The 18660-nt window shown below is 34.6% G+C and overlaps 1 protein-coding gene across 2 annotated transcripts in view; it reads right to left on the bottom strand.

Moving 5' to 3' along the window:
- The window catches only part of LOC123686046 (segmentation protein cap'n'collar), a 58574-nt gene that overhangs the window by 36519 nt on the left and 3395 nt on the right, over positions 1–18660 (bottom strand). The window contains exon 1 of one of the 2 annotated variants that reach the window (XM_045625998.1): positions 7316–7721. The exons of the other annotated variant lie outside the window; for it this stretch is intronic. Coding sequence (XP_045481954.1) covers positions 7316–7336 — 21 coding nt within the window. The 5' untranslated portion in view covers positions 7337–7721. Of the gene's footprint in view, positions 1–7315; positions 7722–18660 lie in introns of those variants that run through there. 2 annotated transcript variants of the gene reach the window in all.

Genomic DNA, 18660 nt, shown 5'->3' with positions numbered 1-18660 from the left:
GAAACGATTAGAGAACCCAAATAAACATACAATAAAACACAGGTGTTGATATATCTCAAAACTAACAACTTATTTTAAATGAATTTGTGTACATTTGAAAGTAGATCTGAACTAAATTTTTATTTGCTATTCTTCTGAATAATATCATCTCCTGTAACTTTCTAGTGTTTATCTATACCTGTTGAGGTTACTAAGTCAACTGACAATATTTACACTGGTATTCACGTTAAGATGGCTCAATATTATGCAATAAATATTTAAAATATTCTTCGGACTCCGGAAAACGTCGATTTTTGTAAACAAATTTTCTTATGTTTGCTGTTTGATCACTTCGGCTCTACATCATAGAAAATTCAAGGAGAATAAAAAAAATTACGTAATCTTTGGAAGTGAAAAGTTGGGTATGTATTAACGATTTAAAGCTACATGCAACAATTCAAAGAATATTGGAAAAGGAATACCCAATATTTCCGTGGTTTCAAATCAAGTTGAGGTTTTGAGCATTTATACAGGGTGTAAAATGTGTGACTGGCCATAGCCTAGTGGTGAATACAAGTCATCCAGGCTTTTCAGAAAAGTAACTTGTTTTGTATCCTAAGACTGTTAGTTTCGGAGATACAGGTTGATTCGTGCAAATTGGTCCAAATTTCTGATCTCCATAACTTGGGAATCAGCAGTCCGATTTTGTTCAAATTTGGTGGGTTTATTTACTTCATGCAGCCCTTAGAAACGATAAATGTAATTTCGATATTTTCAGGGCAGTATCTACTCAGATTATTGAGTTTTGTCCTTTAGACTTCGAAAACTATATTCCTTACACCTTTTAGAGAAATATCGTTATTGGCATGAAAAAGTACATAATTCAGTCTGAAGAATTCAATTTCTACTTTGAATGGCACACTTTTTTCAAATATCATTAATTATAAATAGCTAATATTTTACTTAATACACACAATATTGATCGATGTAAAAAAAATGAAAATTCTATTTATTCTCTCGATACTAGGATCAATTTTCTCGCGAAAAAAAAACCTGATTTCAACCGAGTTCAAATCACATGTAATGAGATGTTAACCTCCTGAGTTTTACCAATGATGAGAAGATCGAAATGGAAAGATACAAGGATCTCATGATGTCAAACAATGGATGCCGCCAGATGTATCCGGAGATATCTACTAATAGGAATTCGAAATCGAACCAGGAAAGGTCCAATAGTATATCACGGGCGGTCCAAAAAAGAACATCAATTTCATTTTGTATCTACGGGCGAACGGAACGATGATCTGATTATCTGACATTGTGATCGATTGGATTATTGTGAGTTTAATCAACAGCAATCGAACAAGAGATCATTGCTCGGTTTAGACAACGTGTCACAACAAGAAATGTGATTTGAACGGACAACATATCCTGTCGATATCTACAGGATAAGACTTTTCATTATGAGTGGTTAAAAAAAGTATCTTGATTGAGTTTACAGTATATTAGTTTTTTTTTTAGCAAAGAGGAACCAGTATCTCGAAAATTTTGTGTTGGCTACATAGAAAATTGTTTTAATTATTTCCTCACTGTGTGGAGTAGTCTGTGACATCCGGAAAACACAGAAAAACACTAAAATTCGATGTTTGGATAACTAAATTGGATATTTCAAGAATTATAGTTGATTTTCCGTTGGGATTGTTGAGAAATCCATAACCCAATACAATTTTCAATTACGATTAATTCGTTATAATTCTTGAAATGTCAAATTTAGTTAGGGAATCGACTCAAATAATAGAAAATATAGGTTCTAATTTGAAAATCTTGAGTTTTGATGATATTGAATTGTCCAAGTTCATGATTTTCCTATAAACACCCTGTACATTTTTGGTCCAAACCGCAAACAGTCTTATAATACTATACGTATTTCCAGAATCGAAAAAGATATTGGGCATATTGCAAAATTATCGTCAAAAAAAGATATCTAATGATGCAATAATATACTGGGTGTGCCATTTGAAGTAGAAGTCTATTTCTGGTATAACTGGAAGTTGTAGAGATCTGAAAATATTTCAGGAGAAATATCAATGTCTCAAAACCCCAATATGCAAATTGTGAGCTCAAAATTATGATTACAATGGACATAAAATGAATTAAATCTCGGATTAAATGAAAAAGATTTATATATAAGGTGTCCCATTAAAGATGAGGACAAAAAACTCAATATCTTTGAAACGGATGACTTTCTTGAAAAATCTATAACGGGATGATATTCGACAAATCTGCTTTGAAAAATATAGGGTAATCCATTCAAGAATGACCAACTCTCCTTTATATATCTCGGAAACGTTACTTGATTTTATGACCCGTTATGAGTATGGGTGGTATCGTGTTTCGCCACTTTCGGACCAGCCTGTAATGTCAAAAATAATTCAAGCTTTGTGCAAAGTACCTAATGTCGATTCCGTCAAAATTCGAATCATTCTCCTAGCCCAAAATTTCCGAAATATTACGTCAAAAAAAATGACGGTATTATATCATAAAATTTGGTATGTTTTCCAATTGAAAATATAAATTCTTTACGCGGTTGATCCTCAAAACATTGAATATCTTCTGGCCATCATAAAATCGACGGCCCATGCTTGAAACACAATAATATCTTTGGATACAACGTATACACGAGGCGAATAAAAAAAAAATAAAACGAGAAGACAAAGCCGGTTGGCGAGTGGCCCGACTGGTCGATAGACAGCCAGAAATGGTGCATGACGGACTAACAAAAGAACTCGCCGATATTATCAATGCAACCAATCAACGATCCGCTCGAGAACGATGATTAGACCACGGGTTCCTTCGATGCCCTAGGCCACAAGGGGTACCACTCTACATCAAATGGATTCTAGAATGGATATTTCCAATTTGGAGACCAGAAAATCGATTCATCGCAAAGCCAAATTGGTAGGTTGGACTACGAGAGAGGGGGAAATTGGGAATATTCTTCGATAGGAGATCGAATTCATATTTCGGTGAATTCTCAGAAAAAATTAAATATTTCAACACATCGTATCAAATGATACGAACTTTCAATGTGAATTTTGGGTTTTCATAAAAATATAATCATTACCGAATAACAATATGAGAATTTCAACGCTTCATGTTGAATTAACTCAGATATAGCAAAGAATCTTTATACAAAACTTACTTTGAATTCTCATGAAATAAATTACGAGGGCTACTATTTATGTATTGAGAATAGGCAACACGGATATTGCCAGGTGAATTCTGATATTGACATCGTAAAATTTGACTTTTTTTGTGTCATAAGTACTCATAACGTTTTGATGTTCGAGCACAATTTTTGTAGTTTACAGTAATTTAAAAATTTCATCTCTGTCAAAATATGGATTTAACTCGTGAAAATTTTCGAGCTATGAAAATTATGACTTTCGACGTGGTCTAACTTAAGAAAAATGCATCTATCAACTAAATTCAACTTTTGGCGATGAAGCACCATTTAAAACCACTGTATATCACTTGTATACTGAGTTCAAACTTGGACGTAGTTCGCTCACAGATAAAGTTAAAGAAGGTCATCCAAAATACGTCCAAAATATTAATGCTGCGAAAACTAATTGGAAAAGATCCTCATGTGAAATATCAGGAAATCGAGAGATGTTTAAGCATTAGTATGACTAGCATACATAAGATTTTGCACGAACATTTATGTGTTCGGTAGCTCTTTGCAAGTTGGATTCCACATTTGTTGAATGATGCTCAAAAAATTGATGGTGTCGATTGGTGCCGTAAAATGATTTCGAAATACGAATGTGGTCCATCCAATATGAAAAAGCAGATATCCAAAATTCACCAGGATATCAAATTCATAACTAACATATTATATTGAATCTTATGTATTTTTAATTTTCATAAAAAGATTATTATTACCGCATATTATTGTGAAATTGATATTAAAAATTAACTGAGAGATCGAATCGATAACTATAAATGCTTTGAAAGAGTTCAAAATTACTGAAAAATATCTTAGATACAAAAAAGTGTCTGATATACCTACCTAAGATATCTTAGATATCTTATCTGTTCTAATATGTTGCAAAAGTCCCACTTGATTTATAATGTAACTGAAAATGTGTCTTATCAATCGTATAAAAGAGTACCCTAAGATAAGTATTTCAATTTATTTTTTAACAGAAAGGACTTAGATATCTATCTAAAGTATCTTTGGCAGCTCTGATTATGTATATATTTTTGATCGATGATGTTTTGAATAATATATAGTTTGCTCATCTTAGCAGTTCCATGACTTCGATTAAAGTTTACCAGCAAGACTTTTTTCTCAGTTTCACCACAAAGTCAACAATTTATTAAAAAAAAAACTTTGAAGAATGATATAAAAACGTAAAATATGAATTACACATCTTGAATTGGTGGGGCAATCAAATATAGCCAGATTTGTGGAAGAGAAATGAAAATTAGAAGTGAATACTGAAATCGATTTTTGAAAATGCGTTAAAAAAAGAGCCTTACTTTGAAGAGAGAACAGTACAATAAATTTGGATCAATAATAGGTTGGTTAAAATTTTGGATTTCCTTAGTCAACGCTCATTACAATAGTATATGATAAAACCTAGTCAGGTATGTTTTGTGATATGCATTTTCATTTTTCATTAGTGTCAAATCTAGCACCTGATCACTTTTTAAACTACGAAATTCAGTTTCCTTACATCTTGTACAATGATGTAGTTCTTCGTTGGGATAAATATAAAAAAAGACGGGAAAAAAAACAAACTTGCGTTATTCCATCAATCAATCGACCATAGAAGAATGTGTAGAGATTGACAGTGACAACTGCCGGTAGTTCTTAGAGGAAAGAGAAATAATATTAATAGTGTGACGATTGTAAAATATATGTACTTTAAAGGTGGTCCAGTCCTTTTTTGTTAGACACCGCAGAGAGATATGTCCCAACATCATTTGTCATCTTAACATTCTGACCAGGAGATAAGCTAAATAAATCATTTGTCACAACCAATTGTTTACCTCTGACTTAATAATCACTTGACCATCTTTTCAACCCCTTTGCCTTCTACCTGTGGCGGTGTTTAGGGAACTGACCAACATTAACGCTGAAAAACCACAAATTTCAAAAGAATGGTCACTTGGAATCGCCGAAAGGCGTCAAGGTACTTTAAGACCTCCAATTGACTTCACCAGAAGGCTTATCGGAGATCTAAAACGGTTGCCTGAGGCGATAGATATTATCTCAGAAAACACTTAAAATATGACACAATTATCAATTAGCAAATTGAGAATCAAAAACTCGAAGTCGAAGAAGAAGAGTTTGAATTCTCAGAATGAAATTCGGTTATCAAAAGTGATGAGAGAAATCAAACAAGATATAGAGTTATCTGAAAAGAAATTCTAAACCAATCCCTAAAGATATCACTCATTATCAGTGCAACAAAACTAAATTCAACACTTTTCAAAGTTTATATAGACGAAATAAATAATGTTGAGTGATATTTACTCCAGAAACTAATGACCATAATCATTGCTATAAAGTTCACACTTCGGTTATTTGTTTCAAAATATATCGACAATTGCATCATTATTTGAACTTAAAAATATTTCAAGCATTACTTCCCCACGTGTTTCAAAGTCTGTTTGGATGTTCAACTGTTTCCAAAATACGTAATAGCTGAATGCTGGTACACAGGAATATACAGAGTGATTCACCGCGATGGCCTCTTAGACGTTTATGGAAAACTAATTATAATTTTGAGCTGGAAATTTGCATGTTGGGGTTTGAGATAATGGCCTTTCTTCCTAAAATATTTTCAGATATCGAGGACTGACATTGTTTTTTTTTGTAGGTGTAGCTACTTATGTTATTTGAAAAAGATGGAATAAAAGAATTTCGTCTGCAGATAAAATATTGGTTTTTGAAGGGAAAACATACAGTTTAAACAAAATCCTTTCCTTATACTATGCTTTCAGTGAGTATCGAATCCGGGACACCCAGTACAAAACAAATAAATGAAAGTAACGGGTGTTTTTTTTCGAGGTATATAACTTCAAGTTGGCATTACTGTTCAAGATGGCGACCGATTTAACAGCTGTCAAGTGATTCATCATGAATCGACTTACGCCTGGACAACGCTTGCAAATAGTGTAATTTTATTTCGAAAATAATGGTTCTGTGCGGAATACTTATCGCGCACTACGTCTATTTTATTTTGTTTAGCGATGAAGCGCACTTCTGGTTGAATGACTACGTCAACAAACAAAACTGCTGCATTTGGAGTGAAGCTAATCCTCAAGTGTATATCGAAACACCGTTACATCCAGAAAAACTGACTGTTTGGTGCGCTTTATGAGCTGGTGAAATCATTGGTCCGTACTTCTTCAAAAACGATGATGGCCAGAACGTTACAGTAAATGGTGATCGGTATAGAGCCATGATTAGTAACTTTTTCATTCCTGAATCGAACAACCATGATGTCAAGGAGCTGTGGTTCCAACAAGACGGCGCAACATGCCACACAGCTCGTGCCACAATCGATTTATTGAAAGACACGTTTGGTGACCGCCTAATTTCACGTTTTGGACCTGTGAATTGGCCTCCAAGATCTTGTGATTTAACACCGCTAGACTACTTTCTGTGGAGCTAAATTAAAGTCATTGGTCTATGCGGATAAGCCACAAACCCTTGACCATTTGGAAGACAACATTCGCCGTGTTATTGCCGATACAAATGTTGGAAAAAGTCATCGAAAATTGGACGTCCAGATTGGACTACATCCGAGCCAGCCGTGGCGGTCATATGCCAGAAATCATATTTAAAATGAAATGCCACAAGATTATCTTGCGGATAAATAAAATTCATGTCAATCGAATAATCCATCGTTGTTTTATTGCAATTTAAAGTTCTATAGCTCTAAAAAAAACACCCTTTACTTTCTGATATCTCATTTTTTTCGGAAAAAGAGATCTCGAGATGCTTTCAGCGAGTATCGAATCTGGGACACCCTGAACAAAACAAATGAATGAAAGCACTTTAATAACTTAATTGCTTCAATAATTCAGATAAGCAGGAAATATCAATATATTCGTTAGCAGTTTTCGCCAATTCTGCGGTAACAGACTAGCCATTCAAACGCTGTAGAAAATAACAAGTACTTCGATCACCGCAGTTCTCAGAATGGTGGGAATGGCAACCAAGAACTGGAATACCCGATACAAGGCCCCAAATGACGTAATGCGCGAACGACTTAAGCCAGATATCGCTTAGGTTAGGTTGAACAAACGTACTACTTACCATATTTCCGATTTTCTTCATTATCGATCTATTTTTTTTGGGACACACAACACGGACTTTCAAATTCACTGGTACTTCGTTGGAGCCATTCAAATCGACGTACCGTTTTGAGCGCACATTTGAGAAAACTGTTCTTGCACGAAGTGAATCACGTCAGATAATGAAGGACCTTGACTTTCGATAGCGTAATTCTAACGATTTGTAGAAATGAGTGACAACACGTGGACCCGACAATATCATGATAAATTTCCAGATATCGCTGTGTAGCGAAAAAGGGAAACTTAGGACTGCCCCTACTTCCTTCTCGTGTAATAGTGTTAGAGGTGGAAAATTGCTAGGTTATCTAGTCAAAGATCGATTTTCGAGTGGTATGTCTGTAGACAAATTATTGTTTTGTTTATTCAATCTATTCCCAGGCGTAACTATCCAAAGCGTATCCTTTCCTTATCTTCAAACACAGATAAATATTTCCCACCTATTCGATATTTATACAACAGCAGTTTCGTCTGAATCAAAAAGGTAATTTCATTCATGAGTATCGCCAGGATATTTATCAGTCAGGTACTAGTATAAAAAGCTTATATTTTGTAGATGGAAACGAATGATAAGAGATCAAATAAGATACAGGGTGATTCACCGCGATGATCTATTGGACGTTTATGGAAAACTAATCGCAATTTTGAGCTGAAAATTTGCATATTGGGGTTTAAGACTATGATTTGCCCCCTAAAATATGTTCAAAACACTACAACTTCCGGTTTTAGCGGAAATATTATTCCTTTTTCCAAATGGCACAGCCAGTATATTATTGCATCATTAGATTCGAGCATTCTTTTGAGGTCTGAGAAGAGAAAAAAGTCGCTGGGGGCCAAATCTGGCGAATACGGTGGACGCAGAAGCAATTCGAAGCCATATTCATGCAATTTTGCCATTGTTTTCATTGATTTGTGACACGGCGCATTTTCTTGATGAAACAGCACCTTTTTTTCTGCAAATGGGGCAGTTTTTTAACGATTGCATCCTTCAAATGATCCAATAACGCTATATAATAATCGCTGTTGATGGTCTGGCCCTTTTGGAGGTAATCAATGAATGTTATACCTTGCGCATCCCAGAATATTGATGCCATAACCTTGCCAGCTGAATGTCGATTGGACTCCGGAGTGAAATGATGGAGCCATGTTGCATACATTGTCACATATCGGGGCAAAAATTCAGGTTTAGTGCTCTTAAACAGCTGCAAACACTGCTCAGAATCATTAACACGTTGTTGCTCTTGATCGATTGTGAGCTCGTGCGGCACCCATTTTGCACACAGCTTTCTCATGTATAAATATTCGTGAATGATATGATGTACACTTTCAGATGATATCTTCACAATGTCAGCTATCTCGATCAACTTCACTTTACGGTCATTCAAAATTATTTTGTGAACTTTTTTGATTTTTTCGTCGGTGACAGACTCTTTTGGGCTTCCACTGCGTTCGCCGTCTTCGGTGCTCATTTCACCACGTTTAAACTTAGCATACCAACAATGATGATTGATTTTCCTGGTGCAGAGCCTGAAAACTCTTCATCATGCTAAGATTTTGCTTCAACTGTATTTTTTCCCTTCGAAAAGCAATATTTTATCAGCACACGAAATTCTTTTTCTACTTTTTTTTTAATAACAAAAGTAGCTACACTCACAACGCAATATCTCACAAACTAATGGTCGGACTGCTGTCAAATTTTGACACGTATCGTTTGAAGGTTGGAAGTAACTAAAAATCATATGGATTTTATACTAGCACCGCCATCTGTGCATCGGCATCGGCCGGAAGTTGTAGATATTTGAAAATATTTTAGGGCGAAAGATCATTGTCTCAAACACCACTACACAAATTTTCAGCAAAAAATTAAAATTATTTTTCCATAAACGTCTAATAGGCCATCACAGTGAATCACCCTTTATAAAACCTCTAAAATATCACCTGCGATAATAAATAAGATAAGAATTTATTTGATTAAATTTTCTTCAAACGAATCCTTTCCGAGAACCGATGGAAAAGTTGACTAAGTCCAAACTTCAGAAGAAAATTATGTTCCAAAGTGACAATCTGGAAAACGTAGAACAATTTTTTTGAAGGAATGAAAAAGCATGTAATTATAATAAATTCATGCATGGATGATTCGATTTTTCTCTTTTCGATATAAGCTATAAAAGTGTGTACCATAAGTGATTGTAAAGTAAGTTGAAATATATCCAGTTACTACACCCTGTATATCATATAGGTAAAATTTTTATGCTGGTTTTCTTTTCAATTATCTAAATTTTCATCTATTGATAACTTAAAACGGAAATATCATGGATTCCTTCTGAAATCCCCATACAATTGTGGTTAGGCGTGTGTTCAACGTTCAGGAATCTATTATGTAATAACAAAGAACAATTAAAATTGATTTCCTTTAGAACGCCAAACTGGAACATCAATTTTGCGAAGTATCAAATAGAATAAGCGAGTCGCCACTGGTACGGCCATCTAGCGACGATAGCTAAAAAGTCACTAGTGTCGATAATAAACATTTTACAGGTTCCGCTCTACTGATGGTATGTCGGTAATAAAGATTCTACAGATTCCGCTGTATATATTGGTGGTAAACACGGTAACTTAATTCAAACGGGTATAGATGGCGCCCCTGTCGAAATTAGAATAGGAATTGCAAGAAAACCGTATTATTGGACTGCACCGATAAAAAAAGTAATAGACTTCATTGAACTTTTAATTTCAGAATATAACAATGTCTGCTACAATTCCACCATCATAGCTTGCTATATTATCGAATTTTTAAACCATAAAAAAGGTGTTTTTTTGAACCAATTTCATGCAAAATTACTCATATTACTTCACATATTCAACATTTTTATACAACCCAAGGTGTTTGTTGTGTATAAAACTCCGTTGCTTTCAAAACAAAGAGAAGCCCCGATCTGACAAAATGCCAAAAGCAGCATCAAATTGGTCCACATACGTTTCACTCGCCATCTGGCATGGTGACATCTGCATCTTTGTCAAATACCAATTAATTATAAACAACTGAGAAATGGGGAAATACCGATGGAGATAAAAATTTTGGCTCTTCTGCTTTTCGAAAGTTATTCTCGAACGTTTCAACTGAAAGACTTTTGCAAGGATACACACAAAGATTTGGTGGAAACTATAAGAGGTAGCTAGGCTCCTCGAATATGTTACAAAAATAGCTGTAATTGATCACTTTTAAAGGTTGACAATCAAGGATTCAGTTTTCGAAAATAATTATACATGAATCATTAAATTTGAAAAATAGGTCAGAAAATAAAGATTATTATTATTTATGAAATGGATTCAGTCCTTAGTTGGCGGAAATTCATCATAAATAAAATAGAACAAAATGATTTACACTGGATTATTTAATTCTTACCAATCATTGTTTCGTCCCCCTGTGGCTTCATCAGGCTTCATTTCTGACTGATAGGAGAACAGAGTTTTTCGGAAACTTATATAAGAACAATAATTAGACATTGGCAGAAATATTTTCGATAGGATATCATAAACTTCAAAGTTATATTGGACAGTAATGGTATTGGAAGTATATTGAAAGAAATTCAATAAAAGAGATGAATTTACATCTGTTTGTTCGTTCAACAGAATATTTTGGGTATTATAACTGTTTATTTCTAGGGATTCTAAGAGTGTTAATCTTATGCTCTTATTTTCTGAATGGAGAATTTCAAAGTTATTATTTAAGGTGTGATCTAATTCTTTTAAATGATTTGCATAAGTTGAAAACGAACTATCAGATGTATAACTCTTTTGTTGTTAGTTTATCCTTTTCTTGAAAGATCTTCCTGTCTGTCAAATATAAACAATAGGGCAAACATTACAGTTCAACTTGTAGACACTGGATTTATTTTCTTTCTCAGTTTTATCTTTATTGTTTTCTATGAACATCTCTAAATTATTTCTTGTTTCGAAAGATATTATTAAATTGAATTTTTTCTTCAGGTATTTATCAATGTTTTCGGAAATATGATTAACATAAGTTAACGAAAAAAATTTAGTATAGATACTATAATTTACTGTACGAATATTTTTCTGCCAATGTCGAATTTTTGTTCCTATATAAGTTTCCCAAAAACTATTTACCCTTATCAGTCAGAAATGTAGCCTGATGAAGCCACAGTGTGGCGAAACAATTGTTGCTAACAATTAAATAATCCACTGGAAATTATTTTGTTCTATTTTATTTTTTTATTATTATTATATGATCATACTCAACATAATATTCTTCACCATGGTATTATGTGAAACAGATACGTAATACGCAAAATTTGAAGCAAAAAAATTGTTTTTCCTAATCGTGAATTTCATTACAATCTAAATATTCTTGTTTAGGTAACAGCCTGCTTCCTATTTGTGAATCGTACTTAGTAATTTATGCGTACGTCAGATTTTATTTACTCATTTCATACTTGCAATATAATTATGAATCTCCAGGTATAGCCCATTACTTGAAATAATCGTCATTTTTAACCTTGAACGGTCAACAAAAAGCGAATTCTCTAGAAATTTCATTGAACTCTTGGATGAAAATAAAGTTTTGAGTGGGTATTATTTGGTGGTATTCATCAAACCGTGTTGAATTTGGACTTGAGCAACATTATATGACGAATAGAATAATAACAAACATGAAAATTACGTATTGATCGTAAATACAAGGAAAAACAAATATTTTTTATGTTCTTACGATCTCGATTTATCAATTCCACATTCGACACAAAACAATAATGAAATAAATAACAATATAAAAACTTTAAATATTAGGTGACTGCGGTAGAAAATATCGTATGCATAATTATCGAAGAAATTTCATCAAAGAAACACCGTATTCTCCTGATATGGTTTTGACCAAACTTTTTCGATAAATAATACCATACTTTTTGTTTCTGCAACTTATATCCACTACATTTGAATTTTCCATATTACCGTTGGGATTTTGAATTCAATTATCAAACGATTAAAGAATTTATTACAGAGAATAATATGTGAGGATATTCAATAATAAAATTCAATTGAGTAAATCTTGATAAAGGATATTAAATGAAAGAAACTTCCACATAAATTCTTTGTAATCCCTTACAACAATCGTGCAGGAATATCTCATTTTCATATATTTTATTGTTAAATTCGACAGCAGTCCGACAATTAGTTTGTGAGATTTTGCGTTGTGAGTGTAGCTACTTTTGTTATTTGAAAAAAGATGAAAATAAAAAAAAAATTTCGTGTGCTGATAAAAAATGCAGTTGAAGCTAAATCTTGGCTTAATGAAGAGTTTCCGGGGTCTGCACCAGGAAAATCAACCATCATTGATTGATATGATAAGTTTAAACGTAGAAAAATGAGCACCGAAGACGGCGAACGCAGTGGACGCCCAAAAGAGGCTGTCACTGATGAAAAAATCACAAAATTTCACAAAACAATTTTGAATGAACGTAAAGTGAAGTTGATCGAGATAGCAGACATTGTGAAGAGATCATCTGATCGTATCATTCACGAATATTTGTACATGAGAAAGCTGCGAGCAAAATAGGTGCCGCGCGAGCTCACAATCGATCAAAAGCAACAACGTGTTAATGATTCTGAGCAGTGTTGGGAGATGATTAAGTGCAATAAATCTTAATTTTTGCGTCGATATGTAACAATGGATGAAACATGGCTCCATCATCTCACTCCGGAGCCCAATCGACAGTCTGCTGAGTGGACTGCCAAAGCGAGAAAAAACACAACAGTCAGCTGGCAAGGTTATGGCATCAGTAATCTGGGATGCGCAAGGTATAATATTCATTGATTACCTCCAAAAGGGCCAGACAATCAACAGCGATTATTATATAGCGTTATTGGATCGTTTAAAGGAAGAAATCGTTAAACAACAGCCCCATTTGAAAAAAAAAAGTGCTGTTTCCCCAAGACAATGCGCCTTGTCAGAAATCAATGAAAACAATGGCAAAATTGCATGAATTGGGCTTCAAATTGCTTCTGCGTCCACCGTATTCGCCAGATCTGGCCCCCAGCGACTTTTTCCTGTTCTCAGACCTCAAAAGAATGCTCGCTCTAAAGAAATTTAGCGCCAATTAAGAAGTAATCGCCGAAACTGAGGCCTATTTTGAAGCGAAAGACAAATCGTACTACAAAAATGGTATCGAAAAGTTGGAAGATCGCTATAATCGCTGTATCGCCCCCAAAGGCAACTATGTTGAATAATAAAATCGAATTTTGCCAAAAAAATGTGTTTTACTATGGTAGACCGGGGATTTTTCAATTGGTCTTTTACAGACAAGTGGTGAGCACACAAATGAAAAATCAAAAAATAATTCATCTGAACGCGAAAATATCAAAAATATATTTTTGCTAGGAATATATAATAGCATAATAACATTCAAAACGAAAATGGTATCTTCCTTTGAAAAGCAAAACGCTCAATGTTTCTTAAATTGGTATAGGTCGTGCATTTGTTTGTGAGGCTGTGCCACTTGATCTATTCGAGATTTCTGGGACAAGGACTGTATATAAGTGGATACCAGATTTCTAATTTGGTTCTATATGGCCGATGTTGAAGGTAGTTGAAAGAGAGCATTGGAAACTTGATGAAATTATTCTTGGCGTACCGATTTGGAAGCGGCATTTTTCTCAGAATTTCCAAATGCCGCGTTTTGTTTGGAACAGAACCTATCACATGGTTCAATGTCGAACTAGTTCGAATATTTTTAAACCGTCAAGTTCAAGTCCACTTCGAGTACTTATATTTCGGCAGCCTGCACCTGTTTCTTTCGCTCCGTTTGCCAGAATTGATCCCTAAATATGTGTTTTCATTTATGCATTTGCATTTCTATATTGCCTCTAGTTAAATAGGGAGTCAACAATTATTTGCTTCATGTTGCATCACATTAGAAACGATATTGAAATTGTTTGTAAACACTTACAGTGAAACCTATATCTTTCGATGTGTACATTTTTATTTATTTGCCTCGAAATGAAGGGTTTTTCAGTAACAGGTTTCATTTCGATAAAAAAAAATCTGGAATAACAGGCCAATTGAAAAGTCCGCGGTCTACCGAAGTAAAACACATTTTTTTGACAAAATTCGATTTTACTATTCAACATTCGATATAGCGATTATAGCGATTATAGCGATCTTCCAACTTTTCGATACCATTTTTGTAGGACGATTTGTCTTTTGCTTCAAAATAGCATTCTTTTGAGGTCTGAGAATAGGAAAAAGTCGCTGGGGGCCAGATCTGGCGAATACGGTGGATGCAGCAGCAATTCGAAGCCCAATTCATGTAATTTTGCCATGGTTTTATTGATTCGTGACACGGCGCATTGTATTGATGGAACAGCACTTTTTTTTCTTCAAATGGGGCCTTTTTTAACGATTTAATCCTTTAAACCTTCCAATAACGCTATATAATAATTGCTTTTGATGGTCAGGCCCTTTTGGAGGTAATCAATGAATGTTATACCTTGCGCATCCCAGAATACTGATGCCATAACCTTGCCAGCTGACTGTTGTTTTTCCTCGCTTTGTATTCGGTTCATCGAGTGCAGTCCACTTAGCTGACTGTCGATTGGACCCCGGAATGAAATGATGAAGCCATGTTTCCTCTATTGTCACATATCGACGCAAAAATTCAGGTTTATTGCACTTAAACAACTTCAAACACTGCTCAGAATCATTAACACGTTGTTGCTTTTGATCGATTGTGAGCTCGCGCGGCACCCATTTTGCACACAGCTTTATCTTGTACAAATATTCGTGAATGATATGATGTACACGTTCGGATAATATCTTCACAATGTCTGCTTTCTCGATCAACTTGACTTAACGGTCATTCAAAATTATTTTATCAACTTTTTGATTTTTTCGTCGGTAACAGCCTCTTTTGGGCGTCCACTGCGTTCGCCGTCTTCGGTGCTCATTTCACCACGTATAAACTTAGCATACTAATCAAAGATGGTTGATTTTCCTGGTGCAGACCCAGGAAACTCGTCATCAAGCCTAGATTTTGCTTCAACTGTATTTTTTCCCTTCAGAAGGCAATATTTTATCAGCACACGAAAGTTTTTTTTCATCTTTTTTCAAATAACAAAAGTAGCTACACTCACAACGTAATATCTCAAACTAATGGTCGGACTGCTGTCAAATTTTGTCACGTATCGTTTGAAGGTTGGTACAAACTGAAAATCATATGGATTTACTACTAGCACCACCATCTGTGCATCTGACCGGAAACTTTTCGATTGGCCTAATATAATAATGAAATATAACCATAAAATCTATGTGAAAATGAGATATTCCTGCACGATTTTGTTCTTCAAGGTATTGCAGAATTTACGGATTCGCCACAGAATTAGATATTCGATATAATTCCTTCATTTTAAATGACACTCATATACGAAAATGGAAAAGGCAAGGATTCTCATGATATCATATTTGTTTCGAGTATGTGGAACAAGAACAACGACATATTTAGGCAAAGCAAATAATAAAATTGTTAAGACTGGCTGAGAAAGATATTTCCACTTGAATTGGTTCATTTAGAAAACATTCGAGAATAACACTCACCTGGTGTCAGAAGCTTTTGAGCGCTCGTCATTCATGCGCCTATTGGAGACCACAGCACGTGTTTTAATATATTATGTAAGATGAAACTTATTACGAAATCTTGAAATTCCGCATGTTATTATTTCCCATTATTTTACACATACAAAATGAATTTTAACGTAGTCCAGAAATATTATGCATTTTTTTTCAATATTCTGCTTCTGGTTGTACGATCAACATGAAATTTCGCATAAAGTTAGAAAATTGTTATTTTATAACTATACGCAGAATCTCAACAAGATCTAATCTGATAAATCGATTTTTTTCACATAGTCTCCTTGAATTTTTTTTGGTATTGCTGACGCGATAAACATTAAATTTTGCATCTATCTTGAAATTGTCAAGATACAAATCCACATCTACACATGAAATTTCTCATGAAATTGTCACTTTACAAATAAATACAAAATTGCATCTCAAACGAATACGTATTTTTCCAAATGAATAGAAAAACAAAATTTCCAACGGACGGACAGAATTGAATTTGAGGAAGGATTAGTCATCAGTAAGTTAAACCTCATAATTTGAGACCATTTTCGACCCGAAATTCTAAATATTGAGATAAACGAAGTGATATAGTGATCTATTCAAAAAATAAAAAAAAATGTATAAAGAATTTTTGTCCAAAAATGTCATTCGCATTCTCGAATGATTCATTAGAAATGTTATCGGAGATGCTTCGCTGGGATCGATTTTCCATTCTACGTTGTAGGTATTTTTCTCGACTACTAAAATTGATAGCTTAATTTGATAAGGTACTATCTCTAGATATTATTGCGTTTTCAGTGTATTGACTTGTGGTTTCATCATATCGCATTTGTACTTACTTACATTGGATATACCGCGGTTTGTCTTCGAGACAACGTAAAATTTTATCGAGTTGAACATAAACAAAATAACGACCAAACGGAATGTGAGTAACAGCATTTCCTTTTAGTCCAATAAAAACTACGTTGACTATCAAATTCTCACCAAAATTCAAGTTCAGATGATTGAATGCCAACGTTGCCTATTATGTACAGGTTGTCTCAAGTACGATGCTCACTGAAAGCATCTTGATAACTATTAGGCTAATTGAAAAGCCCCCGGTCTGATGCACACATGGCGGTGCTAGTATTAAATCCATATGATTTTTAGTTAGTACCAACCTTCAAACGATACGTGTCAAAATTTGACAGTAGTCCGACCATTAGTTTGTGAGATATTGCGTTGTTAGTGTAGCTACTTTTGTTATTTGAAAAAATATGAAAAGAAAGAATTTCATGTGCTGATAAAATATTGCTTTTTGAAGGGAAAAAATTCAGTTGAAGCAAAATCTTGGCTTGATGAAGAGTTTCCGGGGTCTGCACCCCAGGAAATTTAACCATCATTGATTGTTATGCTAAGTTTAAACGTGGTGAAATGAGCACCGAAACGGCGAACTCAGTGGACGCCCAAAAGAGGCTGTCACCGACGAAAAAATCAAAAAAGTTCACAAAATCATTTTGAATGACCGTCAAGTGAAGATGATCGAGATAGCAGACATTGTGAAGATATTATCTGAACGTGTACATCTTATCATTCACTAATATTTGTTAAATCGTTAAAAAACGGCCCCATTTGAAGACAAAAAAGGTGCTGTTTCATCAAGACAATGCGCCGTGTCACAAATAAAAGAAAACAATGGCAAAATTGCATGAATTGGCCTTCGAATTGCTTCTGCATCCACCGTATTCGCCAGATCTGGCCCCCAGCGACTTTTTCCTCTTCTCAGACCTCAAAAGAATGCTCGCTGGAAAGAAATTTAGCGCCAATGAAGAAGTAATCGCCGAAACTGAGGCCTATTTTGAAGCGAAAGACAAATCGTACTATAAAAATGGTATCGAAAAGTTGGAAGATCGCTATAATCGCTGTATCTCCCTCGAAGGCAACTATGTTGAATAATAAAATCGAATTTTGGCAAAAAAAATGTGTTTTACTTTGCTAAATTAGGGACTTTTCAATTGGCCTGTAATTCTGAATAATAAAGTCTAATTCAAGCCATAAAATTGGTCTTATCGAACCTCAAAACTTATTGAACAACAACCTTGTGAAAGGTAATTTTCGAAATTGGCAACACCAATGAAAATTGTCCCCAATTTGATGTTATGAACTTTCCTTCGAAAGCCCAAAACACTCCCACGCCTGTTTTCGCTGTAGCGTAAATGGAAATTCTAGTGAAAAAGGTGAACTAACTGCAAACCTTGGGCGCATTTCCCGACAAGGTCGTCTGTTCTCGATTCTCAAAATGTTTGGCGCATTATTTTCGATTGCCGAATCGGAAAAGAGAATATTTTTGGATTACAACCATCCGAGCGAGCCATCTCTCAGTTGAATACGCCGGTGTTATTGAAAATGATTCACTTTGGTGTGCAGTTGCAATGCCAGAATTTTTAAAAATACACGTTCACTGACTCTCTCCACATCTGCAACCTTCTTGCCCACATTATTTACGCGTAAAAGGATAAATAAATAGGACACCAGACTGTTTTGCTTCGCGTTGCAGCACTTGGCAGGTCAAGCCAATTTATTTGGCGCTTTTGGAATCGGCCCGCGACAAGAAAAAAAAATTGCAAATGACCAGGCAGCAGCCTAATGGAAAAATTGTCACAGGTAATTTTTCATATTTCGTAGAGTATGTCTAT

The sequence above is a fragment of the Harmonia axyridis genome, chromosome X (genome assembly GCF_914767665.1).
Source record: "Harmonia axyridis chromosome X, icHarAxyr1.1, whole genome shotgun sequence".
NCBI lineage: Eukaryota > Metazoa > Arthropoda > Insecta > Coleoptera > Coccinellidae > Harmonia > Harmonia axyridis.
Note: the sequence above shows the minus strand (reverse complement) of the source record. Positions and strands in the feature narration are given on the sequence as shown.